This window comes from Eurosta solidaginis, chromosome 2 (assembly GCF_040869045.1).
Source record: "Eurosta solidaginis isolate ZX-2024a chromosome 2, ASM4086904v1, whole genome shotgun sequence".
Classification (NCBI taxonomy): Eukaryota; Metazoa; Arthropoda; class Insecta; order Diptera; family Tephritidae; genus Eurosta; species Eurosta solidaginis.
The window spans coordinates 307,774,794-307,802,664 of record NC_090320.1 but is presented as its reverse complement, the minus strand read 5'-3'; the positions used below and the strand labels follow the sequence as shown (position 1 = coordinate 307,802,664).

Below are 27,871 nucleotides of genomic sequence, written 5' to 3'. Positions count from 1 at the left end.
GCAATATATAGCTTCTCCGAACCCAATTGTCAACTTCACCTATCCGCGGCGAATCCTGTTTCACTAACAGACGAAGCTCTGGCGACCACAAGCTCCTCATGGAACTTGAGGGTGGGGGGGGAGGGGGGGGGGGGGGATATGGCCTGAAGGTTTAATGTGGCCATATAACTCGTTCCCGAGATGCTCGGGCTAGCACCTTAATGGTGCTGTGTACGTTAGGGATACGGATACAGCGATACGACATACGGCACCAAGGACTCCGGCTTATTACGGGTATATTCTAACCCACCCCTACCCGCTGGGTCCGATATATCGGTATCGATAGTTTTTGTACATTCCTAAAACAATTGTCAATTTCATTACGACAAAATGTGTGCACGAGGTTTTCCTATTAGCTTATTTATTTCTTTTCATGCCACGTGCACATGTCGCACAGATAACGCATGTAGGCCCGAAAAGATTGTTTGGCTTAAACACCAGAATTTGGGAAACTGATATTTGCCGTTTCGTGCCTGTTCTGCAACGCCTAAATAACTTTTTGGAGCAGGTAATTATTAGCTTTCGATCTTTCTAATGATGTACAAATATATATATATATATATATATATATATATATATATTCAAGAAATATTTTCGCATCTATATGAAATATATTCTACCTTAATATTTTCGGAATAGGTAATAGTCTAGTTCAGGGGTCGACTGCTGATACGCTACCAAAAATATCTTGAGAGGTGTCAAAAGACGCGTCTTGACATCAGTATTAATAATCCGAAGGCGGAAAATAAAAATTTTAACTCGTTCAAAAGATATTAACGAAAAACCGAAAAAGACTCGCGGGTACCTCCGAAACCTGGGTGGAATCCATAGTATTTTTAACCAGAACACCTTTCTGCTGTGGCGGCCTTCGGCCGCGCTTATAAAAAATAACCCTGGGCTACGCCATGTCAAGTCCGGGTGTGTGATATAACCGTGGCTACCGCCACGGTGATGCACACTTTTTTTTTGTGGGTACTAACAACAACAACCACATGAAAACCGCCAACTTCAACTGCAAATATCTCCGAACAGAGATAAAATTTTTCTCGAGATTAATACGCGTCTTTTGACACCTCTCGATATTTTTGATAGCTTATTAGCAGTCGACCCCTCGACTATTACCAATAAAAATATATGAATATAGGATTTGAAACTGCATTGTTTTATAGCTATAAATCCTTTACAGACAGCCGCCTAGCTGCCCTCCCTATCCCGACTGATGCCCGCCAAGGGGAGCGTGCCTGCCGTAAGGTCATTAAATCCGCCTCGGCACATTTCATTCCCGCCGGGAGAATTCCCGAAATCCGGCCCCACTTCCCGGCGGAGGCCGCAAACTTAGCGAGAGAACGTGACCTTATAAGAGAGCTTGACCCAGGCGACCCCCAAATAAGGGATATGAACCAACGCATCAGATTGCTTGTAGATGAACACAAGCGGGCGAAATGGTAGGAGCACCTAAGAGGTTGTAACCTCTCTACCGTTGTGGGTAAACTTTGGTCCACCGTAAAGTCCCTATCGAATCCGACTAAGCACAAAGACATAGTTTCCATCGCCTTTGGCGACAAAGTGCTGTCGGACGCGAAAAAATGCGCGAGCGCTTTCTGCCGACAATATATAATGCATCCTACGGTCGACAAAGATAGACGGAGAGCCTATAGACGCGCACATAAACACAAATTCAGCGCGTCACCAATCACCATCACCGCTAAAGAGGTTGAGGACGCCATTGGTCGTGCTAAACCATCCAAAGCAGTGGGCCCAGACGGCATAGCCATGCCGATGCTTAAAAACCTAGGGAAAGAGGGGTTCAAATATTTAGCACATGTCTTCAATCTGTCTCTTTCCACCTTTGTCATACCTGAGAAATGGAAAATGGCCAAGGTGGTCCCGCTACTAAAGCCTGGGAAACCAGCTAACATAGGTGAGTCGTATCGTCCGATATCTCTCCTATCGCCAGTGGCAAAGATGCTTGAAGCCATTCTGCTCCCTTATTTCCAAGCAAATTTGCAGCTAGCCCCTCATCAGCATGGCTTCAGAAAACTCCATAGCACTACCACCGCGCTAAATGCCATTAGCACCCAGATAAATTGCGGTTTAAATCAATACCCCCACCATAGAACAGTACTCGTAGCGCTAGACCTATCAAAAGCTTTTGATACGGTCAACCATGGCTCGTTACTGTAGGACCCGGAAATTTAAAATTTTATTTCATTTCGGAGATGTTTGCAAACAAAATTGAAAATTTGCATGTGGTTGTTGTTTCGATGATTTTGGTATACCCACAAGAAAAACTGTGGGTAAAAGTGTTTTGCGCGGGAATAGTTTTGGTCTCCAAACCGGTGTGTTGGACCCACACAGGGTAATTTTATATAAGCGCGGCCAATGCAGAAAGGTGTTCTGCGCAAAAATACTATGGATCCCACCCCCGGTTTCGGAGCGCTCCGGGGCCCTTTAGGTTTTTTGGAAATAACTTTTGACAGAAATAAAATTTTGAATTTCCGCTCTCGGATTCGTGGTCCTGGGATCAAAACGCGTCTTTTGACACATCCCGATATTTTTGGACGATTTTTAGCAGTTGTGAGCTTAAGTAAAGAATTACCCAATATTTCATTAAACAAATTTTTATATTGTACCAGGAATCGTTAATGGTGCACTGAAGGAACATACATCCGAAAATGTTTGAAAACAGCTATGGCATACATATGGACATCTTTAATTTTCCTTAACAAGTGGGCAGTTGTAAAATATTACTAAATTATGATACTTCATGATAGAGGCAGCTGAAATTATATGAATGATTTGTCAGGAATTTTATACTGGGATTGTGAATTAATTTAATTTTTGATTGTCATGTGGATCGAAAAACTATGAAATGTATGAACAGGTAAAGCATGATTCAATTACACCGAGGTTTCGCATGTAGATTTTTTTAAAATGTGACACTCCGCACTCATGGTTGTTTTTAAGAAGAAGTGGAGAAGGGGGAAAAATGAGATCCCCTTTTTTAAAAAAGGCACAAATTCAACAACAATCTCCTTTTTAGACATGACGATTGATAAAGCTTTAGCCAGGGGCTTTGTTAGAGAAAATGGCCGTAATAAGCAACCTGTTGACATTGAGGGAAAATGATGGTGTGCGTAACGCGTCATACATAAATCCTAAGATGGATATATGGACTTAGGTTTAGGAGCTGAAAACTTCTCAGCAATTTTAGCTGTCGCTGTCGTCATTCAAACTCGGCTAGTATCTTCCCAGCAGAATTCCTGGGGTCTTATCCTATAACTATATTCGAAGAAAAATGCGTTTCAAAAGCTTTCAAATAAAAAAAAAATAATAATTTTATCCGAAAAAAATTTCTTTCGAATAGTTAAAAAATAACACACCGGAGGACTTACTCAAGCAGCGCTAATGGCGTTTACCTCCCCCATCACATCGTCTAAGATCGTCTGCAGCTGCAAGAGGTCGCTTTAGGCTGTAGCTAACTACGCAACAGGCACCGATGGATGCATCATAGGTGGCAGAGGTGCATCATTTAAGAAAATAAATCTTTAGGATCATTGCCATAATCACTGGCCTGCATGAAGATAGAATGGAGATCCCCTTTTACAGCATTGGCTTGAGCTGCGTCGAGGAGAGCTACAAAGAAATAGTCACGCACTGGCTTTAGCTATGCCCAGCTTGATCACACTATTCAAACTATTGGCAGTTACACACAGCCGGAACTTCCGGAAGTTGCTTAGTACTCCGCAAATGAGGTCTGGAAGTTCAAACGCCCGAGCCAAATGTTTTGAAAAGAGCGCCGAACATCCTTTTGATCAGCAGGAAGTGCATCAAAACAGCACCTCGTTATTACTTTCGGGTTTTTAACATACGGGCAGCACAGCAACCAGGATTTGCTCTTATTTGTGGCATCTGCAAAATAATTAGAAAGTTCAAATACTCAACATTGTTACAAAATTGCGCTTTTATTTGTAATTTACCCAAAAGTTTACAGCAAAATTATTAAATTTTTCACGAATGTTATCAAAAGAAACTATCAAAACTAAAAAAGTGTACCCAATTAACATTTTTTTTTCTGAAAAGTAACACTCAGTACTGTAGTACTGTTTTAAAGTTTTTTTTTTCATTATTCAGAAGGAGTTTGAAAAAAAATAACATTTTTCATTTTTAGGAGCGACTTGGGAGTTTGGAATATGAAACGCACAGGGTGGTCTAAGGCTACATGGATAACCTTTAATAATTAAACCATGAAAGGAATATCTTAATACTCTATATTTTAAAACAATTTGCATAGTGATGAAAATAACGATAGGGACAGCTGATAATCAATGATAGATTTATCATTTCTAAAAACTGATTCTAATGTATTGATTTTATGCTCTAAAGCCCTGCAGGTATACATTTTTATAATATTGCTTTCACTTATTTCTGTACTTTTTTAAGATCAATTTGTCGTGATGAACATTCGCTGTGTAAACATTCATATCTGATCTGAAGCTGTCAAATAAATGTAAAGTACCTAAATTAGATCGAGCTTCTCTTCCAATTTGTGATGCGATTCTTCTTAATTCATTCTGCAACTTGGCGGAACCTAAATGTTTTATGCCGACTCCAATGAAATCTTATGTCAGATCAATTTTTGCTGAGAAAATTTGTATGGCTTAATCCGGCGACCTAAGCTGGTCAACAAGAAATGTCATCATTTTACCACTGTACCACGGGTAAATTACAAAAAAAAAAAGATTTTTTAAGTGTATTTGAAATAAAAATAAACCATACATTAATTAACAAATTAAAGCTTTATACTTTATAAGTATTTGTAAAGTTGTATGGACAAAGTATGTTGTTTTACAATTCTTCAGCAGCTTAACCAGCAGCGACTTTTCCACGACCTTGAAACATCATCATAGATTCAGGACCTCGAATTACTCTCGCCATCAATTCCCAACACACTTTAGCTGGCAGGAGGCTATTAAGAAAAAAAAATATAAAGGTGTATTCAGGGGTTATATATATAAATGAAGTATAAACTTAAAATCTAAGTTATAGTCTATCATATATTATATATTACATTGATGTGGAGTGTGTATGTTAAAATTACGATATACAAATACATACGTAATCGAGCAAACAGTTATTGCTAGTAGAATAGGCCAACGTCCTATTACTTACCATTTCAATGGAGTGAGCAAACGTATTGAATTAGGCAGTACGCACCACACTTCGTTTTTTTTTATCGCATCCAAAACACGATCAGCAACATATTGCGGTTCCAACATTGGTAACATACGTGGTCGTACCCCTGAAAACATGCCAGTATTTATGTAATATGGACAAATCAATGTCATATTAATATTATCATAGCCATGTGACCTTAAATCAGTTAAAAGGCTCTCATGAAATCCAACACAAGCAAATTTGGTTGCACTATAATCACTACAACCATAAGTTCCGAGCATTCCAGTCACAGAACCAACGGTCACAATATGGCCACAATTATTCCGCATCATATGAGGAAGAAATGCTTTTGCAGTCCAATAATGGGATATAATATTAATGTTGTAAGCATTTTGTATGACACGATCTGGCAGATCCCAAAACGGACGACAACAAACGACACCAGCATTGTTACATAAAATATCAACATTGCCTACTTCATCAATAACTTGGGCGGCTCGCCTATATACTTGCTCATGATCTGAAATATCAATGGCATAACCCTTGCAAGTATATCCATGCTGGTTGAGTAAATCCACAGTGGTTTTAATGGCTAAGCGAAATAGAAAATCTGAATTCTGTTATTTGTATGTTGTGATGTGTGTAGGCATACCTTCGTGATTGATATCCCAAATGACTACGCGTGCATTCATTCTGGCAAAGTTGAGAGCTAATAATCGACCCACTCCTCCTCCCCCACCAGTGATTAGCACCACCTGACCGGAAATGTCCTGAATATATAGATTTGTGAATAATTAAAAAAATGTTTATTTTAACGACTTCTGCCCGCAAAATTGCCGCTCAGTGTTGGCGAAGATGGGGAAAACGGCGATAACATAAGCTTGAAGAGGTAGAGTGAACATTTAAAAAAGTCGTATCCACACCCAAATTATATATTAAAATATTAGTAATTTTAAGACAGAATGACATCTATAAGGATAATACTACAGGCACATTCCATTTCAAGACACCCGGTGCGCGCAGGACATGATTTTTGATATCCATGAAATTTTAATATGTTGTTCTTTGGTCAAAATAATGAAAAACGTGTTTTTTTTGCCTCAAAAAAATTTTTTTTTCGGATTTATCGGCAATTGAATTCCATAAAATGCAATAGGTATTTTATTCACCTATTTTTTCAACTGTCCATAACTTTTGTCAAAAATTAAAATATCACATTTATTATTGAAAACATTCATTTGTTGTTATTTTTCAGAACTACAGTGATTTTGTAACAGGACATGGCAAGGGGTTTTTGTGACGGCATTGGAGGTTTAGTGAAATATTTTTCCATATTCTGAAAAATAATAACAAATGAATGTTTTCAATAATAAATGTGATATTTTAACTAATTTTAAGCATTTGGCATTGATCGCCTTGTATGCTGATATGTATTACATCAATATATGGGGGAAAAAAAAATTAAAATATTCAAAAATTCATATTTCGGATATTTACCCAAGTTGAAATATAAACTGCTGACTCGATATAGAAAAAGCTTAAACAAAAAACAATAACCGTTTTTTTGAAATATTAATTTTTAAAAAAAAGTCATAAATTTTTACTAAATACTAAAAAAATAATTTTTTTTTAACTATATATATATGATACTATATATATATGATACTATATATATATGATTACGTTGGCGGTTTTCGAAATGGTACCATCGCAATATGCCAGTAAATGTTTCTTTTCAGTTTCTCTTAGAAAAACATAATTGAATATTCAATTATTATAAGCCGGTGTTAATCTCAGGAATTCTTAATAATAATTACAATTTAAAACACCATCAAACAAACAGACACGAATATATTTATTCCTCCGTTTTGTTGTGGTTGTTGTTGTTGTTGTAGCGATAAGGTTGCTCCCCGAAGGCTTTGGGTGTTATCGATGTGATGGTCCTTTGCCGGATACAAATACGGTTCGCTCCGGTACCATAGCACCATTAAGGTGCTAGCCCGACCATCTCGTGAACGATTTATGTGGCCACATTAAACCTTCAGGCCATTCCCTCCTTCCCTACCCCCAAGTTCCATGAGGAGCTTGGGGTCGCTAGAGCCTCGTCTGTTAGTGAAACAGGATTCGCCGCGGATAGGTGAGGTTGACAATTGGATTTGGAGAAGCTATATATTGCGCTGACAACCTGAAAGGTTGCGCTACGCAGCCCCTTGAATTTGGTATTTTAGTCGCCTCTTACGACAGGCATGCCTACCGCGGGTATATTCTGATCCCCTAACCCGCTGGGGCTCCTCCGTTTTGTCTTCTAGTTATATGCGGGTGTATGTGAGTAATAAATTGTGCTCTTAGCTGTCTGCCTATATGTATATATTTATGTAAACTATTTATTCTCTTTGCTGTTAGCTTTGATGTTTACATGTACTTCTGTGTGGTTGCTTGCTTTATTCTTGTTGTGCATTTATTTAGTAGCAGTATAGTGATGAACCGAAATGCTTATATTCGCCACACTGCCCTCCACCTAAGTCCGATCGTCCCCATCAGACGAATTTCTCGATCCAACCGCTGCTAGCCTCTCCAAACGAACCACCCTTCTATTTCGTGGTTTCTCAACTAACTTTGTATGCGGTAGACGACATCACTGATCCGCTTTAAAACTGTGTACGGGCCCTCCCAGCTACACTGATACAACAGCTTTCCGCCGGTGAGGGTTGTATAACAGCACCAAATCTCCCTCCAGGAAACCTTCCAAATTGGTAAAATTTATGATAACAGGTTTTTCTGATTTGAGAAAACTAAAGTATTCCACTATTTTCGCAAAGTTTCGCTAATCTTTGTTAGCATCTTCATTGGAGTATTTATTTTAAAAATCCTGCCACAAACAGAATGTTAAAATGAACAAAAATTAACAGATAGTTACATAAAACCATTAAAACAACAACAAAAACCATGGTCACCTAAACATATATACATATATCATCAGTACCATCTAACCATCATGGTAGTCTTGTGAATACTAAATATTCTTATTTTTCTAAACATGTTGTTCATGTCGTACATGTCGCCTATCGATCATATTCAATTGTGGTCTTCGTTTTAACTCGCCCAATCTGATGGGAAAGTATACCGGACACTCTTCGAGAGCGGCCTTCTTCCCTGGCTCATCCTATTTTTCATTTCCGTCCATTCCAATATGCCCGGGGAGGAAATATAGATTTATGTTTCCCCTAATCCTGGTTCTGTTGTTCTATGCTGGACTATTGCGTTAATGTTGACGTGATCCGGCAACTTGTAGGATCTGTTTATTTCCAGATCCACTTCATTAGTTTGGAACCATCGGTATATGCGGTGGCACCAACCTTCCACCTGTATTGTGGCTTTAGGATCTACATCGAAGTGCAGATAGGGGATCAGGTAGTCTGATAGCCCAATACTTTATGACGCTATACTACCATTGCCGTATGGTTTGCGCTTAAGCTGCCCGGATCATTGAGTGCCGGTGAATTTGTTGAGGCAGGTCTACCGGTGGAATGTGCAGAATTTAATGCAGCACTGCCGTCGAGGTTGTTTTACAGGCTCTCGATAGCCTGCATATCCTCTCTTATTTCTTAAGGTAGGTTCCTTTTTTTAAGCTCGTATACCAAGCAAGAGGGTCAGTACTTTTCTCTTTAAAACGCAAGGCGTTGTTTTGATGTATCAGCATCTTTGCTCATGGCATGGGGGAATCCTGAATGTAAGGGGTATTGATTTACTGTATGGAGTACTACAGAATGTGTAAGCGTGGGCGTAGTGTGTGGTATTGGTATACTGCATGGAGTAATACAAATCAAACCGAACCGAAACCGAATCCAGAACTGAAAGCGAATCCGGAAGCGAGCCCTGAACAAAAACTGTATGAAACTTCCCATAACGTATGGAAAAAAGATGCATTTTGTTACATAACGAGTTTTTAATTTAGCCTGGGGTATTAATAAGCTCAAACAAATATCTGCTCTTCCATAAGAATCCGAATTCTGGTCGATAACAAAATTTTGCTACTCAACTTGGTTTAGCGGTCAAATTGGCAGGGTTGAACTCTAGATAATTTAATGGAGTTTAAACTCGTACTGAGATACGAGGCGTTGGTATAAAAGGGTTGAACTACTGGAATCAAACCGGTTCGGAGGTATACAAGAGTCGCTTCATGAGCCGGTACATGTTTTATTAAAGTGGTTTGAACCACTGAAACGAAACGTTTAGATTTTTAAGACGGGTTGCTGTTCTGATATATACCTTTGGAAAAGGAATGTACTCTATTTACATAAATATTGATATTGCAAATTGTAAGTTTGACAACTCTCCATTTCATATTCATTTCTTGAAACGATATGTTGGTTTTTTGTGTAGCAATATTTACAAAACTCTAAAATTACATGATCAAGAGTGAAAGTTTATACCAAGCACACATTAGCCAATTTAACTCAGCGTTTTTTGTGCATTTGCCTATGTTTGTATGTATGTAAAATCATTAGCGAAAGTACTTACAAAAGCTTGCATTTATGCCCAACATTGAAATTTACATTGTAAGTATGCAACATTGTTTATGTATTTAGTGCGGTGGTGCTAATAGGGGGACTCATGAAAGCATATAAACTTATAAGGTGTAAAATTATATCCATTTACACACGCGGTTGTATGAACGCACCTAGTAATATAAACTAGATCAGCTGTATTATTGCCAAACAAAATTTTTTTGATTGTTATACAAATTACAAAATGCCAAAAATTAAGTGAAAAATCAAAACTAAACCGCCTTTTCTTGCTGATGTTGGAGATTTCTGATGAAAATGCCTGCTGTAATGTCTGCAAGGTTGCATTCCTTTGAGTTTACCGCGTTTACACAATGAAATATGCGCGTAAATTTATACAAATTGTGTAAATGATTTTTCATACAAAATTTGACAGCTCGTTTACGCACTAGATAAATTTATACGTTTACACAATTTATAAGGCATTTATACAGTTACATGAGTCCCCCTAATATGTAAGTACATATTTACATACATACATATCTACATATATACATAAATGTATATATATTTAAAGCTCTATTTGATATCGGTTATAATTTTTGATGTGTAATCACCTTTACTCAGGGTATGGAGGAATCCGGAATGCTAATATAAGGTAAGTATTAATCTTTGCGTAAGGTAATTGTGAGTGTAATGTGTGAGTGGGGTCTAAAATTCAAATGGAGGGTAAAGTTTTTAGCAAAATCGCGAGTTTGAATCGAGCTCAAGGCCTAACAATAATTATTTTATCATTATTATTGTTATAATATATTTTTTCTTAATTGAAAAAATTTTTAAATTAGAATAGAAGAAAGAAAAAATTTAGACAACTGCCAAAGCTCGTTGTATAGATCCATTTCGGGAACTGCTAAATTCCTTCATCGGCAACGTTTAGGCGCCGCTGCTATAACCATTCAGCCACCACAGCGGTTTTTTGTTTGTCTTCATTAATCCTACTTCAATTCTGGTTCTTGCCAAGCTTTGGCAGTTGTCTAAATTTTTTCTTTCTTCTATTCTAATTTAAAAATTTTTTCAATTAAGAAAAAATATATTATAACAATAATAATCATAAAATAATTATTGTTAGGCCTTGAGCTCGATTCAAACTCGCGATCTTACAAGTCAGTAGGCCGATATAACAACAAAAATTGTTTTTAGCAAAATTTACATGGCCATAACAGCTTAAGAATTTACTTAAACGCTTTGGTTGTTGTTGTTGTTGTTGTAGCGATAAGGTTTCTCCCCGAAGGCTTTTGGGAGTGTTATCGATGTGATGGTCCTTTGCCAAATACAGATCCGGTACGCTCCGGCAGCACAGGACCATTAAGGTGCTAGCCCGACCATCTCGGGAACGATTTATATGGCTACATTAAATCTTCAGGCCATCCCTCCCTCCCCACCCCCTAGTTCCATGAGGAGCTTGGGGTCGCCAGAGCTTCGTCTATTAGTGAAACAGGATTCGCCACGGATAGGTGAGGTTGACAATTGGGTTTGAAGAAGCTTTATATTGCGCTGGCAACCTGAAAGGTTTGCCCTACACAGCCCCTTGAATCTGGTATTTTAGTCGCCTCTTACGACAGGCATACCTACCACGGGTATATTCTGACCCCCTAACCCGCTGGGGGAAACGCTTTGGTTGCGTTGCTTCGCTTAGACAGCAGCACTCTAAGATAACAATGAAACGCCTAGACGGCTGGTATATTCTAAGCCCCTAACCCGCTGGAGTAAATCCGTCTTAAAGCGCCTTGAGTCATAACCATACTTTAAGGCATTCAGTCCCGCGAATCCCGTTCCCGAATCCCGGGACTCTCGAGTTATTTTGCCATTCCGAAATCCCAGTATTATATATATTAAAACACCGGGAAAATGACTCGCTTTCGCTCTCCAGTCATTAATCCTGGTTATTTTAATCGTAGATTACCATAATATATGAAGAAAATAATACTTAAATATCATTTTCTTACATTTTTTTTGTTATATAAATAAAATTGATAAAAAAAAATTTTATTTTTGACAATTTTTTTTCAATTAAATAAAAAAAAAAAAAAAAAAAAGTTATAGCATTTTGAAAACAAAAACGGTGTTTTTTTTAAAATTCATAACTTTTTTTGAGTTCGATGAAAAAATTTGAAAAAATTCTGAAAAACGTCTGTCGTAAGCTAGAAAACGAAGAAAAACTTTCAGCCAATTCTAAAGGGGTCGGGTTCAAAATTGGTCGAAATGGGATGGAATACCCCATATGTAACAAGTTAAGATCTAGCCTTTCTGAATTTGCTGAAGATTCATTTGTAACACATGTGTTAAAGTTTAAAACACAAACAGCCCAATCCTAAACAAAAATTCTTCTTTTCCTTCTCCCATTCCTCGTATTCTAAATAAAAATTCTTTGTGACTTTTTTCACTTCTCCCTTTCCTCTTATTTGGAACAAATTTCGAAAAAGGGGAAACTGGTTATGGGAGAAAAATAGGTATTATGAATGTGAGTGAGAGGGAGATTTCCCTGCCATTTCTTAGGAGTGTTTTTACTTGTTAAATTAAAGGGGATGCATCTAAAGAGTTAGAGTAAATTGGTTTTTTTAATTAAGAACCTTTATTTGTACAAATTTCTGCTAAAATATGTACATTCTGCCACAATATTCTTTATTTTAAGTCGAAAAGGGTATCATAAGCAACGAAAGAACTCTTGGCATATTTGATGCAGCCATCCAGAAATTGCGCAAGGATTTTTTAAGAAGGCTTAAATAGATTTTGGCATATGACGAAAGACGAATTCAACTCACTCAACTTGGCCGCCAGAAAATTGCTTTGATGAATGGAAGCAGGCAACTCCAGCGAATTTGTGTTATCCCGCCGCTTCTTCTTATACTCCTCTGTTGATGTTGCTGTGGCACCAATTCATTACTCACTTCAGTGAATACCAAATACTGCGCATTGTTTATACTTTATTTCTTAATTACATACAAATTCGCAACAATAAATAAACTTTTAAATTTTTAAACAAAATAAGAAGTTGCGCATTTCTTCAAATTTCAATCAGACATGTTAAATAATGATTACTAATGGTAATGATTAGCCATTCCACTGATTATTTTCTTTAAACGCCATTCAATGATTACTTGCCATTATTTTCTATTTTTAATGATTACTTTTCAATTGATTAAAAAAATAATACAAAAAAATCATGATTATTGAAAAAATCAAAAATAATCAAAAGTAATCAAAAATCAAAGTAATTGATTATTTTTGAATACTTAAAATTTTTTTTTTTAATATTTTTGATTATTTTTCCGCTTTGTTGAAAGAAAAAAACTTGTTTGTTGCATGCACCGGATAATTTCTACATACATGTACATCTTAGGACGCAATAGTAAATCGTGAGCGCTTACCGAGGCCAATATATACATGCAACATATAGGGCGAATTACATATGAGCGTTAATTCAAACATATTCTCAGCTAAGTATATACACATGTGGATTATTTGCTACACTATATAAAATAATAATGGTTTCATCTTTAAGTCAAGCCCATTTTGTTTTGTATCGAAAATTAATATATCCGCTATTTTGGATTAAGTTATGGCTAGGCACTGATTATTTTGTAATCAAAGTTTATCATATTGTTCGCTTTATTTTAGTAATATTGGTTTCATATCATCGCCACTATGCGAGTGTTCTTCGTCCCATTTAGAGAGCTTCATCATAAATAAGCATTTTTTTTCGTTAATATCTTTTGAACGACTCAAAAGTTTTGTTTTCCGCCTTCAGATTATTAATACTGAGGTCAAGCCAAGTCTTTTAGGACACGTATTAGTAGTCGACCGCTGTTATAGACGTTTAAAATGTATATATATCAAAAAGAAGTGTACATTTTGATTGTCACTCCATAACGAGAACGGATAGAAAGATTGCCATGAAATTTTTAGGAAAGATACAGGAAGGAGAGATGATGGTTAGTTGATTTTGAAATCCCAAATCGGTTTAGCCATAAGAATATAAAAATCAAATTCTGTGTATGTGTGTATGTTCGCTATGAAAACGTATTTCCCACACTTCAATCATCACCAAATTTTGGTTATAGGTTCTTTCGATCAACGGGAAGGTTTTAGGCTAAAAATAATTTCGATATATAAAGGGGGCGTGGCACCTCCCATACAAATGATATCTTTGGTACTGCATAACTTTGAAGGTATAAATGCCAGAACATTGAAATTCAGTAAGGAGATATATGAGGTCAATCCCTAACACCACCAAGAAAATGTGGGATTGGGAAACGGGGTGTGGCACCTTCCATATGATGTAGTAATGGTAGGATAATGAAAAGTGGTAAGGAGCTATATGACGTTAAGTCCTAACACCTCCAGTAAAATGTGGAATGGGGAAAAAGGGGCGTGGCACTTTCCCTACAAATGGGATTTTTCAGAACTATGGCTGCCGTACAAACTTAAGTTATTTTAACACCTAAAGTTTGACTGCATTGTTGAGTTTGGCTGTTATGCCTTTTGGACGTTTAGTAATCTGCCGCCGTTAAAAAAATGTGTTAGCTTCAGTCTATCTACATCTATCTATATATATAAAAATCAAATTCTGTGTGTGTATTCCCTATGAAAACGTGTTTCCCATACATCAATCATCACCAAATTTTGGCTGTAGGTTCCTTCGATCAAGACGAAAGTTTTTCATATTTCAGAAATAAGAATTTTAAATTTAAATGTTTTTGTTTTTTGGCTGTGCGAACGAACTATCTTCGCTCCAAAAAATGATCATGTTAACAAAATCAATGATCGCATTCAAAACCAATTTCCTGGTGAAGCGACGAAATATAAATCGATCGACACAGTTACAGATGAAGATAAAATTGTGAATTATCCAATTGAATTTCTAAACTCTTTAGAACCACCTGGAATGCCTGCGCATATATCAACTTTGAAAAGTGGCTCACCAATCATGCTTCTTCGGAATTTAAATCCACCAAAATTGTACAAATGGACTTTGCGTTTAGAAATTAATACCGAATTTAATCGAAGCAACAATCATGAGCGGTAAAAGCAAAGGTGAAGATGTGATCATACCACGGATCCCAATCATTCCTACAGATTTGCCATTGAATTTTAAGCGCTTACAGTTTCCTGTACGCCTTGCTTTTGCAAGCACAAGGACAATCGCTTACTATTGCATGCTTAAATTTAGAGTCCGTGCTTTTCCCATGACCAGCTATATGTTGCTTGCTCTAGAGTTGGAAAACCAAAAAATTTGCTTATCTTTGTACCGAATGAAAAAACCAAAAATATTATGTACCCACTTGCATTACAATAAGATACAATAATAAAATGTTTTAAACGAAAATTTCACTAAATATGCGTACAAAATTCAATTCAATTTACAGAACAATAAATTAAATTATCAGAAAACAAAACAGAAAAAATAACGCAACATTCATTCTATCTCGGGCGTTACAACGTGCGCCTGATAAAGCTAGTATATATATATATTCTTGGAAAATATCCAACCATGTCGAAAAAATAATGTATGATAGGCAAACAAATGTGTTTGGAATTTCCATTGTTAGTAATAAAAATATATGGCTCACTATGCAAAACTTAAAATTTTATAGGAAATATAGACGTTATCAGAAGGAAATAAAATGAAGTTTCAATCTAATGTACATGTATGTTTTGTCGTAAAACAATACGCACTCCCCCGCAAGGTATTCTTTGTTGTTGTTGTAGCGATAAGGACACTCCCCGAAGGCCTTGGGGAGTGTTATCGAGTTGATGGTTCTTTGCCCGATGCAGATCCGGTACGTTCCGGTACCAAGCCCGACCATCTCGGAACGATTTGTTATGACCACATGCGACCTTCTAGGCCATCCTGCTCTCCCACCCCATAGATCCATGAGGACTTCGGGGTCGCCAGAGCCTCGGCTGTTAATGGAACAGGATTCGCCATAGATAGGTGAGGTTGACAATTTGGGTTTGGAGAAGGTATGTATTGCGCTGGCAACCTTAAAGGGCTGCGCTACACAAACCCCTTGAATCCGGTATTTTAGTCGCCTCTTATGACCTACCGCGAGTATATTCTAGCCCCTAACCTGCTGGGGCCGCAAGGTATTCGTCGGATACATCTATAGACACGATAATTTGTAGGTGGGTATGTATGTACACATCTGCCTAGATAAGCGCTCACGATATACCGTTATGTACTTGTATGTACAGTGCATAGCCATAACGTAATCCAAAATAGTGGATATATTTATTTTGGATATAACAAAATTGGCTAGACTTAGGGATGAAACCATAAAGGATCGTTGCTAAATGCAAGCTTTTGGACGCCAACCAATGGCTCCAACATTTTTTTTACATATTGTCTGGGCAATTAAAAAAACCGCCGTTTTCGATCCCACATTATTTTATATAATGAGTGTAGTAAAATATGCACATGTGCGTATACTTACCGGAGAATATTTTAGATCAACGCTTATGTAACATTCGCCCTATATGTTGCATGTATATATTCGCCTCGGTAAGCGCTCACGATTTACTATTACAGCCTAAAATGTACATGTGTGTATGTATAAATTATCCGGTGCATGCAACAAACGAGAATTTTTCTTTCAACAGCGGAAAAATAATCAAAAATATTAAACAAAAAATTAAAAGAAATGAAAAATAATTAATTACTTTTGAATTTGATTACTTTTGATTATTTTTAATTTTTTTCAATAATCCGAAAAAAACATGTTTTTTTTTTTTGATTTTTTTCTAATGGTAATCATTAGTAATTGCTTTTTTCGGAAAACAATTGAAATAATCATTGGCCATTAAAATAGGCATCTAATTACTTAATTATTAATGCTAATTCAAATTTAACAGGTCTGATTTCAATTGACAAAACAGCTGACTTCAAAAATTCTAAATTCCTATTCCCCAATTATTGCTCTCCCTAAGAGAAAAGAATTGGATGAATTTTTCCACGGGAATAATAAAATCCGCGAGAACAAAATTCCGGGGGAATATTTAGAATTGGGCTGAAATTATTTATGAGGAGTAGGATCAGCAATAACTAATACTGTTAGTTGGTTGTTTTATCATAGTAAGTTGTTGCTCCTACTCAACATAATAAACAAAAAATCTTGTTCTAAACGAACCGCCGCTAATGTCATTTCTTTCATATAAGCAAAACATAGAAGAACTTTGTTCTACGTATAAGAAGTATATATAAATGAAGCAGAAGGCAATTGGGAAAAAGTTGTATAACAGTAAGACGTGGTGATGATCGGATGAGTTTGTAAACAGTCCGATCATCGCAGGAGTGCGGGTTCAAATTCCACTCGCGGGAGAAAAGGCTTTGAAGAGATTTACAAGGTATAATCGAAACCTTGTCCGTCCTGATGTCGAGTTGTTTAAATTTTTTCCCAAACATTATAAACCTATTTATTTTTGTTTAAAACGAAACTAACTTTTTATTTGTTTTGAATTCGTTTCAAAACACAAGACTGAAATAAAATTTTTTTGGTAAACTACTCATATTTGTATACATTACATAATTACTTTTTAACCGAAATTCAAAGGCCTCTGAATGACCCCGAAAAGTCCCGGGTTCCCAGGGTTGTCATTTTCAAATCCCGAGAGTCCGAAAGATCTTCGGGACTCGATGCCTTACATACTATATACCTAACACCAAGTATTGCCATCTATTATATTGCGTAACAAAATAAAAAAAAATGTAATATACTTTTTGTGAGACATGCATACATCCGATTGCAGATCTAGTCGAGTATACAGTAACTGCATGCTTAGAATTTCCCATAGACCCTTAAAATCTGGAGTTGAAGGCCAAAAACACCTTTTTACGGTGTAGTAACTATTAATACAATTAAATAAGTCAAAAAAATAGTTCTTCAGTAAACAAAAATTTGTAACCGACAATACCTAGAAAAGAAGTCCTAAAATCGTCGCTTACCACGCCAGTGGTCCTGAGTTCAGTGCCCGGGAATAGTAACATCAAAGTCCTAAGAAAATTTTTTTCAATTAGATGCCGTTCAGAGTCGGCATTAAACATATAGGTCCCGTTCCACCAATATGTAGGAAAGATTTAGAAGTAGCACGACGAAAAACGAAAAAGAACCTCTGCCTAAATCCTCGGATGTATACCGCACCTTGTATTTTTTTATTTTTATTTTTAAGTCAGGCGTTATTTTAGATAACTCCCAATTTTTTTCAGGGTCGTTCGAGTTGAATAAATTTGGCCTGCTAAGCACCATTCAAGTTGAAGGAGCACATTAGGAAGACAATGAGCAATTTCTGTAAGCACAACTTGTATCGATACGTTGCAAACATGTTCCCATGTCAAATGAAATAATTATTCTTAAGGTTTAATTTCTTACATTTTTTTTCACTTTTTACTATAATATTAAGAGGAAAAATAGTATTCATAATCACCCTTCCATTTTGAAGAAGCAACATCGTGTTTGTTAAAATGTCCGCGTAATAAGTAGATATTCGTTATATGTAATATTGTCGTGTAAAAAAAATATGTTCTGTGTTAAATAAAAGACTTGTGTTTTAGATATTAAATAAACTTTCGTTTATTTATATAAAAAATTTGTAATCATGTGAAAGATAAAAATCAAGTTTACCTTCCTAATATTTTGTGTGCAGAAAAATATGTTTTGTGGAATTTAAAATAATTATGTTTTTAATAAAGAAACGTTCGTATTAATACATATGAGACATTAAATGATAAATTGAAAAGATATAAATTAAAGTGGACAAAAAATTAATAAAAATTCAATAAAATATGACAACAGATACTATGAAGATTTTGTCTACATATACTTACTTACTTACTTAATTGGCGCTTAACCGTCTAAACGGTTATGGCCGTCCAACAAGGCACGCCAGTCGCTCCTTCGCTCCGCCAACCGGCGCCAATTGGTCACACCAAGGGAGTTTAAATCGTTTTCCACCTGGTCCTTCCAACGGAGTGGGGGCCGCCCTCTACCTCTGCTTCCATAGGCGGGTTCCGATAGAAACACTTTCTTGGCCGGAGCATCATCTTTCATTCGCATAACATGGCCTAGCCAGCGCAGCCGCTGCGTTTTAATTCGCTGGACTATGTTGATGTCTGCGTATAGCTCGTACAGCTCATCATTAAATCTTCTTCGGTACTCGCCATCGCCAACGCGTAGAGGTCCATAAATCTTTCGAAGAACTTTTCTCTCGAACACTCCCAAAGCCGCTTCATCTGCTGTTGTCATGGTCCATGCTTCTGCCCCATATAGCAGGACGGGTACGATAAGTGACTTGTAGAGTATGATTTTCGTTCGCCGAGAGAGGACTTTACTTTTCAATTGCCTACCTAGTCCAAAGTAGCATTTATTGGCAAGATTGATTCTTCGCTGGATTTCAGTGCTGATGTTGTTGCTAATGTTGATGCTGGTTCCCAAATAAACGAAGTCTTTTACTATTTCGAAATTATGGCTGCCAACAGTAGCGTGGTTGCCAAGGCGCATATGCGCTGACTCTTTGCTCGATGACAGCAGGTACTTCGTTTTGTCCTCATTCAGCATCAAACCCATCTTTACCGCTTCTTTTTCCAGCTTGGAGTAAGCAGAACTAACAGCGCGGGTGTTTAGGCCGATGATATCAATGTCATCAGCATATGCCAGTAATTGCACGCTTTTATAGTATATTGTTCCAGTGCGGTTAAGTTCTGCAGCTAGTATAATTTTCTCCAGCATCAAATTAAAGAAATCGCACGATAGGGGGTCACCCTGTCTGAAACCTCGTTTAGTTTCGAACGGCTCGGAGAGGTCCTTCCCAATTCTGACTGAGCTGATGGTGTTGCTCAACGTCATTTTGCACAGCCGTATAAGTTTTGCGGGGAAACCAAATTCAGACATAGCGGCATATAGGCAGCTCCTTTTCGTGCTGTCGAAGGCGGCTTTAAAGTCGACGAAGAGGTGATGTGTGTCGATTCTCTTTTCACGGGTTTTTTCCAAGATTTGGCGCATTGTGAAAATCTGGTCGATGGTAGATTTACCAGGTCTGAAGCCGCACTGATAAGGTCCAATCAGCCGGTTCACGGTGGGCTTCAATCTTTCGCACAATACACTTGAAAGGACCTTATATGCGATATTAAGAAGGCTGATTCCACGATAGTTGGTGCATTTTGCAGTATCCCCCTTCTTGTGGACTGGGCAAAGAACACTTAGATTCCAACCGTCGGGCATGCTTTCGTCCGCCCATATTTTGCTAAGAAGCTGCTGCATGCGCCTTACCAACTCCTCGCCGCCGAACTTGAATAGCTCCGCAGGCAATCCATCAGCGCCCACGGCCTTGTTGTTTTTCAATCTGGTTATTGCTATTCTAACTTCGTCATAATCGGGCGGGGGGACATATATTCCATCATCATCGATTGCGGGATCGGGTTCTTCATCTCTGCGCGGTGAATTGCTGCCTCCATTTAGGAGAGCAGAGAAGTGTTCCCTCCATAATCTAAGCACTCTCTGGACATCAGTTACAAGGTCGCCGTTTTCATTCCTACAGGAATGTCTACATATAAATAACTGATAAATCTAAGTCCAAATAACGGGAAATGTAAAGGGGTAGAGATTACCTCACGTGTATGTAAATTACAATAATACAAATAAAACTATGAAGGACAAATAACGGGAGGACATATGTACATAAAATCAGATTTGCATAAAATTGAAGCAAAAAAAAAAAAAAAAAACAGCTTAATACATGAAAACCACAAAAGTGAGCGGCTATATAAATGAATACATACATATGCATAAAAAATTGATATAAATTAGTGCAAATAACGGAACATTAAAGGGGTAGAGATTACCTCATGTATAATTTACAATAATACATATAACACTAAAGAGGACAAATAACGGGTAACGGTTTGCATAAAATGGAAGTAAAAAACTAAATATGAAAACGAATGGAAATTATGGGAAAGATTATATTAAAAATATCAGAAATTTATGATATAACGGAGTTATAAATCTGTTAAATGGAAATTATTGAAATTAATATAAATTTATGAAAATATGATACCCTATATGACGAATATACATTTACAAAAATAAGTTTAAGTAAATATTGGCAAAAAAGCATAGCATAACAACTTTAACAAGCGCATTACAAAACCTTGTCTAACCTTGTCTAACTTTACTATTAAAAAAATTTATACGATTGGAGCTACAACTTTACAATTAAAAAAATTAAAAATCTACATAAAAAAAACAAGTCACCACTGGAAATTAACCAAAAAGCTGAATTATTTAACAAATAAACATGACACAAGATGACTATTTTAATGTTATTACAATGGGAGGATGCCTGAAGCCACTGGCTTGGGCATGATGGGGATATCACTTGCTGGAAGGGAGTGAAATTATGATACATACATAAAAATATAATTCACGATGAATTGCAAATTTTGACAAAGCACATGGCAAATAAGTCATATATTTAGTAATTACAAGGAGAAAAATTGTGCTACGGGTATTTACATTGCGGCATGTGTTAGTTGCTTAGGCACATCTAATGTTGCAAGTATAGTACCCTTTACGTTTGCTAACCTGGCGATTTAAGAGGCAATTTAGAAGTCCTCTTGCCATTTATTGGAATTGGAACATTCAATTCCCAAAATTGGAAAAAAAAATAATCACCCTTCCTTTTGATATGCCAAAGAACTGCCAGACAGCCGAATAAAGATGTTCAACGAATGTAGTGGAAAAATGTATGATCCATTGTGAATGATAACTAAGTGTGATATCTTCTGCATAGACGTAAAAATTCCAAAATGATTGGATCACCTGATTTGTAATTGACTATCGCTATCTCATTCTGCATCTCTTTCTATCACCCGCTGAAGATATGCTATATATGATAGCTATATTGAACATCCTGTCAGGCAGTTGACAGATAACCCCAACGCGACTACTCCATAAATAGTGTAAGGAATACTCCTTTAGGAGTATAGGAGTGTTCCGAAACAAATCTGTATTCATACAAAAAATGTGCTCCAATTAACATTGCGATGTCCTAGGAGAGGAGTAGGTGATCCCACTCTCTCTTTGTGTGTGAGTATTCCATAGAGTACATACGTGAGAGTACTTTCCAAAGTACTTTCACTGTAGTACTCCATAGAGCACCCACAGAGGATCATATGCCAAAGTACTAAAGATGAATTGTGTTGTCGGAAAGAATTATCGGATTGAATTTAATTTAAAATGAAAGTAAATGAAGAGGGGCAATACAACTTTTATATTTTATACTACGAATATTCTTATGTTATTTAGCATTTTCGTGAATAAAGAAACTAATATTTCTCTATACTATAGTATGTATACATAAAACCAGTACGCGCTTGCAATTTATCAGAGTTGCCAAAGTAAAACTTTATTATCAGTTATTTGTATGCAATATTTTACTTTTGGCAACTCTGTTCGATCGTCATCGGGTCGTGATCACGGTCGTTAAAAAACGAGCAACGATCGGGTGATGGTGGTCCGCAAACGCATTGCAAAGGAGTATTGTTAGAGTACTCCAACATGAAGAAAATGGAACACGTAATCCAACAATTTTTGCAGGGAAGATATCACAATTAGTCATCATTGACAATGGTATGATCAGTTATTTGACGTAATATCCAAACTTTAGGGTGGAACAAAAATATTCAACGGTGCGTTCAGAAAGTTTTCACGCAACGGTTGGTCAGCAGTTGTGTTGGCTGATTGCGCGCAATAGCAATTTATAATTAAATACATATGTACATTTATCTATAGATTTGAGTGTATTTACATACCAATGTTGACGGCGCACCTGACGCGCATACCAAATGTACTTAAGGTAAATGTGCTGAGTCCGGCGCCATGGTCAGTATCAAAGCAATGTGCTATAAGCGCGATTGTGCCAAGCGAATCACTAGATGTGCAGAAGAACCAAATTTGTGTGGCAGACATGACTTAGGTATTTGTATTGGTGTTATGGGCATCTAACTATTATTTTATTTATTTATTTATTACGGCTTAAAGCCGAATTAAAGATCCAGTTAACACTATCCTATCTTAAAGGTAAAGTTTTACAAAATTCATATAATTTTGCCTCAAAAACTAAGATTCCGTTGCAGTTTTTAATATTCAATGGGAGCTCGTTGTAGCCCTTTAGGCCTTTGTAAAAAATGCCTTGCTTATTTATTACTGTTCGAAACAATGGCGATTTGAAATTACATACATACATATGTATGTCTATTTCTAGTATTTATATTGTGTGTTTGCTCCACTATTTAGAACTACTCAGGTACATTTCCATGTTTTATATTAAATATCAACTTTATGGTGTGAAAGTAAATTTTTTGTTTGACACTCAACCAGCTCAACTTTTTTAACATATCAGCCGTTCTATTATCTCTACGTTTTTTAAAAATAAACCTATTACATCTATTTTGAAGCTTTTGTAGTTAACAAATTCAATACACAAAGTGTGGTTCAATAATAGATTTATAAATAATTATTTTATATTTCTCTTGTATATACTTGGTAGTTCTCTGCACTCGCGACTTTCTCAACTGTGTAGTTTATATGTTCTTCAAATTTATGTTTGTTATCAATTATAATTCCTAAATATTTTATGCTACTAACTTTTTGTATGCTTTCACTATTTATTTTTAGCCCACTTAAGTCCTCATCATTAATATTTTTTCTCGTTACGAAAATATATTTAGTTTTGTTTATATTGAGATTTAGGCTATTCGCGCATCGCCATGTGTATAAGTTATTAAGATCATTTTGCATTTTTGATACCGCAGTAATAATATTATTGTCGGTGATCATAAGTAATGCATCATCCGCAAATAGTTTGATCTCACAGTCTTGTATTACATTTACTCTATCATTTATATATACATATTAGGAACAATGTTGGTGCTAGAACCTAGCCTTGTGGTAAGCCTATGTGCACTTCAAATTCATCAGATATCGCTGTTTTTATAACTGCTCGATTTTTCCCATGGTTTCAAGTTTTTAATACCAATTTGTTGCAGTTTCTTGATAAGAATTTCACTGCCTACCTTTTCGAAGGCTCTTTTGAGGTGAAGAAACACAGTAACCTCACTCTTATTATTTAGGTCGTCTTTGCACTCCGATAACGCAAAGTTAAGAGCAGTTTCGCACGAATGTTTTTTTTCTAAAACCCGACTGTTGATTGACAAGTATTTTGTTTGAGTCTACATGTTTTACCAATTGATTCTTAACATAAGCTGCAAGAATTTTAGCGTCACTTGGTATGGTATTTATGGGTCTAAGCTCTTCTTCATTTTTTCAAATGGAATCACCGTTGACATTTTCCAATAGAAAATAGAAATTTGACGCGTCCAACGCATTTATTTAATTGTCTGATCAACGCCCTAGATTGATGAGGAGTGTGATGACTAGTACCTAGGACCTACCTAATTATTTTATAGCTTTTAGTATTATTATTACTTCATGTAAGTATTGTTTTCAATAAAACCGTTTAACTTAAAAAATTTTTTTAAATTATTTTATTTTCAAGTTTTTAGTCTTTATTTAATATTTCATTAGTGACTCATTATTGCAATCTAAGACCTCAATACATAATCCTTCCAAAGACTTTACTCGACTCTGCGCCACGTATGCTTGTCCCTCCTCCAACTCCAAAATATTTTGATGTCACTTCTACCGGACTGTATGTAATATTTGTTCCAAATATGAGCCAAATCGGTTGCTTTCTATTCATGTATGTATTACGTGTTCCAAATATGAACCAAATCACACCACAAATACGATTTTTTTTGAATATCTCGATCTTTGCGCTACCTAGCGGCGATTTTTTTTCATAGGTCGCTTTCTATTCTTGTATGTATTAAAAAAAAAATAAATAAATGTAAGGCGCGATAGCCTCCGAAGAGATCTAAGGCCGAGCTTCTCTTCCAATTTGCGTCGTGCTCCTCTTGATTTTCCCTACAAATTGGACGGACGGGACCTACATGTTTTATGCCGACTCCGAACGGCATCTGCAAGGCAGATGAGTTTTCACTGAGAGCTTTTCATGGCAGAAATACACCCGGAGCGCTTACCAAACACTGCCGAGGGGCGACCCCGCTTAGAAAAATTTTCTTCTAGTTGAAAACCTTATTTCTAAAATTTTGATGTTGCTTTGCCCGGGGTGCGAACCCAGGGCATACGGTGTGGTAGGCGGAGCACGCTACCATCGCACCATTTTTTCTTCTTCAAAAAACTGTTGTAAAAACGTTGGCGATAACAGTTTTTTGAAAAAAATATTTCTTGGGTTTTCGGGAGTGTTTTGGTCGAAAAATTTACCCCTTTCCTCATTTCTTTGCAGGCTCGAAATTTATTTCTTTGAGTATGCGTAGTGGAACTTTTTTTCCTGAGCCCAAATCCTATCGAAAATACAATGGCGTGATATCGGTTAATAAATCTAGTATACATACTGTGACGGACTTTTCCTTTAACTTTGCCGAGGTTAGCCTCAGTCCGTCCAGGGTTCCTGAAAGTAGAAATTCCTACCGGTCCTTCTAAAAGAATAACCTTGTTTATTCTTATAAAACGTTACAAGGGTATTTATTTAGTAAAAATTCTATTTCTACTCCTAGCTGATTCCCTTACTTTGTAAGAGGTGACTCAGGTGATAAAGCCCTCGGCCAACCTCTGCGGTCGAATGGAGTAATAAAGCCTCCAGACGAGTATACTTTTAGTACAAATGAAGTGAAAAAGCCTTCAGGTGTACTCCTGGTCTGTAGTGATAAAACCTACCGACTCGTATGCCTGTCTCCTAATCTCTGAATTTCAATGCGAACTCGTCGCCCTTATATACTAATTTTGGCCCGCAGGCAAACGGTTATTTTATAATAACAACTTTCAACTAATAGTATTAACAATATAAAACAACTGTTATTCCGGTAAATATTTCCTTCCCATGAATTTCCATGCACCATAATGCTCCTTATTGAATACAATGCCTTTGTACTTTCTCATACCGTGCTTTCCAGGCTTTGGTTTATATATTGTGTGTTTGTATATTTGTTTGTGGTCACCTGATTCTAATGTTGTGTTTTGCTTTGCCCAATGCTTCTGCCTTCTGTTGTATGGCGTGCGTTGGTGTGTTGTATGCTAGTGCGTAAATATGTATAGCAAAATTTCAATTAGTAGCGGCGCTTATTTTGACGACTTGCTGCTGATCTCCGTTCACTTAAGTTATTATGTATGTTGTATTTGTACTGGGTACATTGGATTTTGAGTGTGCAAAGGATTGATCGACCGCTGCATTTTTATGTTTTGTGCGTATCTACCTTCCAAATATTGAATGCATGTTAGGGTGATCCTATATTCAAAGTTTATGTTTGCGAAAATGTAAATATTTTGCTTGTGTGCAAAAGTGCGCAGGTCTAATTTGTTCTTCATTTTAATAATTATCAATTCAATGTACAACAGAATATATGTATTTAGGGCATAATTCATAAAGGTATACATATGCATATTTCATATAAAATGTATAAGTGATAAATTCAAATATTATTATAAGTTTCCAGTTATTTCAAAACGTATATTCTTTAGACAAATGTATGGATATGTTTATGTTGTGAGGATACAAAGTCCTCGACTTTGGGGTCCTCACACTCCCCCCTCACCTGCCGCAATGAGGCCCACCGTCACCAGGTCGGTGCGCGTGATCCGTACGCGGAAGTGGTGTTCGCCCATGCTGCTTCGTCGTCGCTGCCGTCGCTGGCCATCAAGTTCAATATGTCGCTGTTTTTGTCGTTGAGGCTGCCGTTGACCCCGCTGGACAGACGGCTTAATTTGTTGATGTCGTCGTTGTCATCGTTGAGGCTGTTCGCATATCGCCTCCATGATCCTCTGCTTGGCCGGGGGTTCGGTTTCGACATGCGCGTTATATATGCGCATTCTGAGATTGACGCGCCGAGTGTACTCCACGAACCCTCGGCCCTTAGTCTCCTCGTCTTCCTGGCGTATCGAAAACTCGCCCTGCTGTTTTGGCGGTGGTTCGTTGTCGCCTTCGTCCTCGCTCTCTGAGGAAATGGGGATCGGGGTAGGGTCCCGAACGATGGCCCACTCCTCGGACTCGGACCTGTAATCCTCGGTGCTGTCATCGCCACTTCCCTCCTCGTATGTGGCAGCTGGTGTCGTTCGCTGTAGCCGTATTCTCAATGGGGCCCACTCGCACCCTTCACTCTGGTCTTCAGAAAAGTTGGAAGAATTTGGCGTACTCATTGCTACTCGCTTTACGATACTTTGAGGTTTGACCTGCCGCGGCCCGGTTTATATATGTTTTCCTCCTGACGCGTTAGACGGTACTTTTCCTGGCAGCGGGTATCACTCAATCCTTCTTACCAAATTAGGTTTTGTAACTATGTTGTTGTTCGTCGCTGCCCTTCCAGTTGGTGGTATGTATGATGCCAGCCTGTACTTTAAATGAAAACTGGTGGATTTTCCTTAGGGTGTTCCCACCATGTATGGTGGATTTAAAAAAAAAAACGTGGTATATCATGCGCATAGTTAAAGGGTATGTTTATGGGATGTTTATGTAATTGTGGTTAAAATTTACCGAGCTTTTAATGGTTCATTCGACTTCCGAGTACTTCTTGATATGTAATTTCTTCGTGTATGATTTGACACTGTCTCGGTTGGGCGTGTCCGTTACTACCGATTTCATCCGGATTGAAGTAGAATCTTATAAAATAATCTGTAACTCCGCAGTTGTCTCGAGGTGTGTGTTCGTTTAAGGCTGCCATAGCGAACTGCCTTCCCAGGTGTAATCTTGATCCATGCGCCGGTTCTCTGGTGATCTGTAATTTATTTTCTGGAAATATTCGTACCTGATTCTCCGCAATGTTTTGTACTTGACCGTCTCTGTATGCCATCAGCTGTTGACTTGTACCTTGGTTCTCCCCGTGTTGTCTCTCGGTCTCTTCGCTGACTCGTGTGAGCGTACCGCAAATGGCTACCTCGCTGTTTTTTTCTTTGTTGTTGTTCCTCGGGATTGTTGTTTGCTGTTTGATTTGACGATGTTGACGCGGTTTGATCTTCGCTAGC

At 37.2% G+C, this 27,871-nt stretch overlaps 1 protein-coding gene and 1 long non-coding RNA gene across 2 annotated transcripts in view; one reads left to right on the top strand and one right to left on the bottom strand.

The window, feature by feature from the left end:
- The first annotated feature begins 350 nt into the window (after nucleotides 1–350).
- LOC137241424 (uncharacterized) lies at nucleotides 351–4,836 on the top strand. The gene is made up of 3 exons (XR_010950000.1): nucleotides 351–547; nucleotides 2,676–2,923; nucleotides 4,483–4,836. It is a non-coding gene; the product is annotated as an uncharacterized lncRNA (long non-coding RNA).
- Nucleotides 3,997–27,871, bottom strand: part of LOC137241423 (short-chain dehydrogenase/reductase family 16C member 6) — a 37,332-nt gene continuing 13,457 nt past the window's right edge. The window contains exons 2-4 of the mRNA XM_067769010.1: nucleotides 5,870–5,987; nucleotides 5,212–5,809; nucleotides 3,997–5,008 (exon numbers count right to left, since the gene is read on the bottom strand). Of these exons, the coding sequence (XP_067625111.1) occupies nucleotides 4,906–5,008; nucleotides 5,212–5,809; nucleotides 5,870–5,987 (819 nt within the window). The 3' untranslated portion in view covers nucleotides 3,997–4,905. The remainder of the gene's footprint in view (nucleotides 5,009–5,211; nucleotides 5,810–5,869; nucleotides 5,988–27,871) is intronic.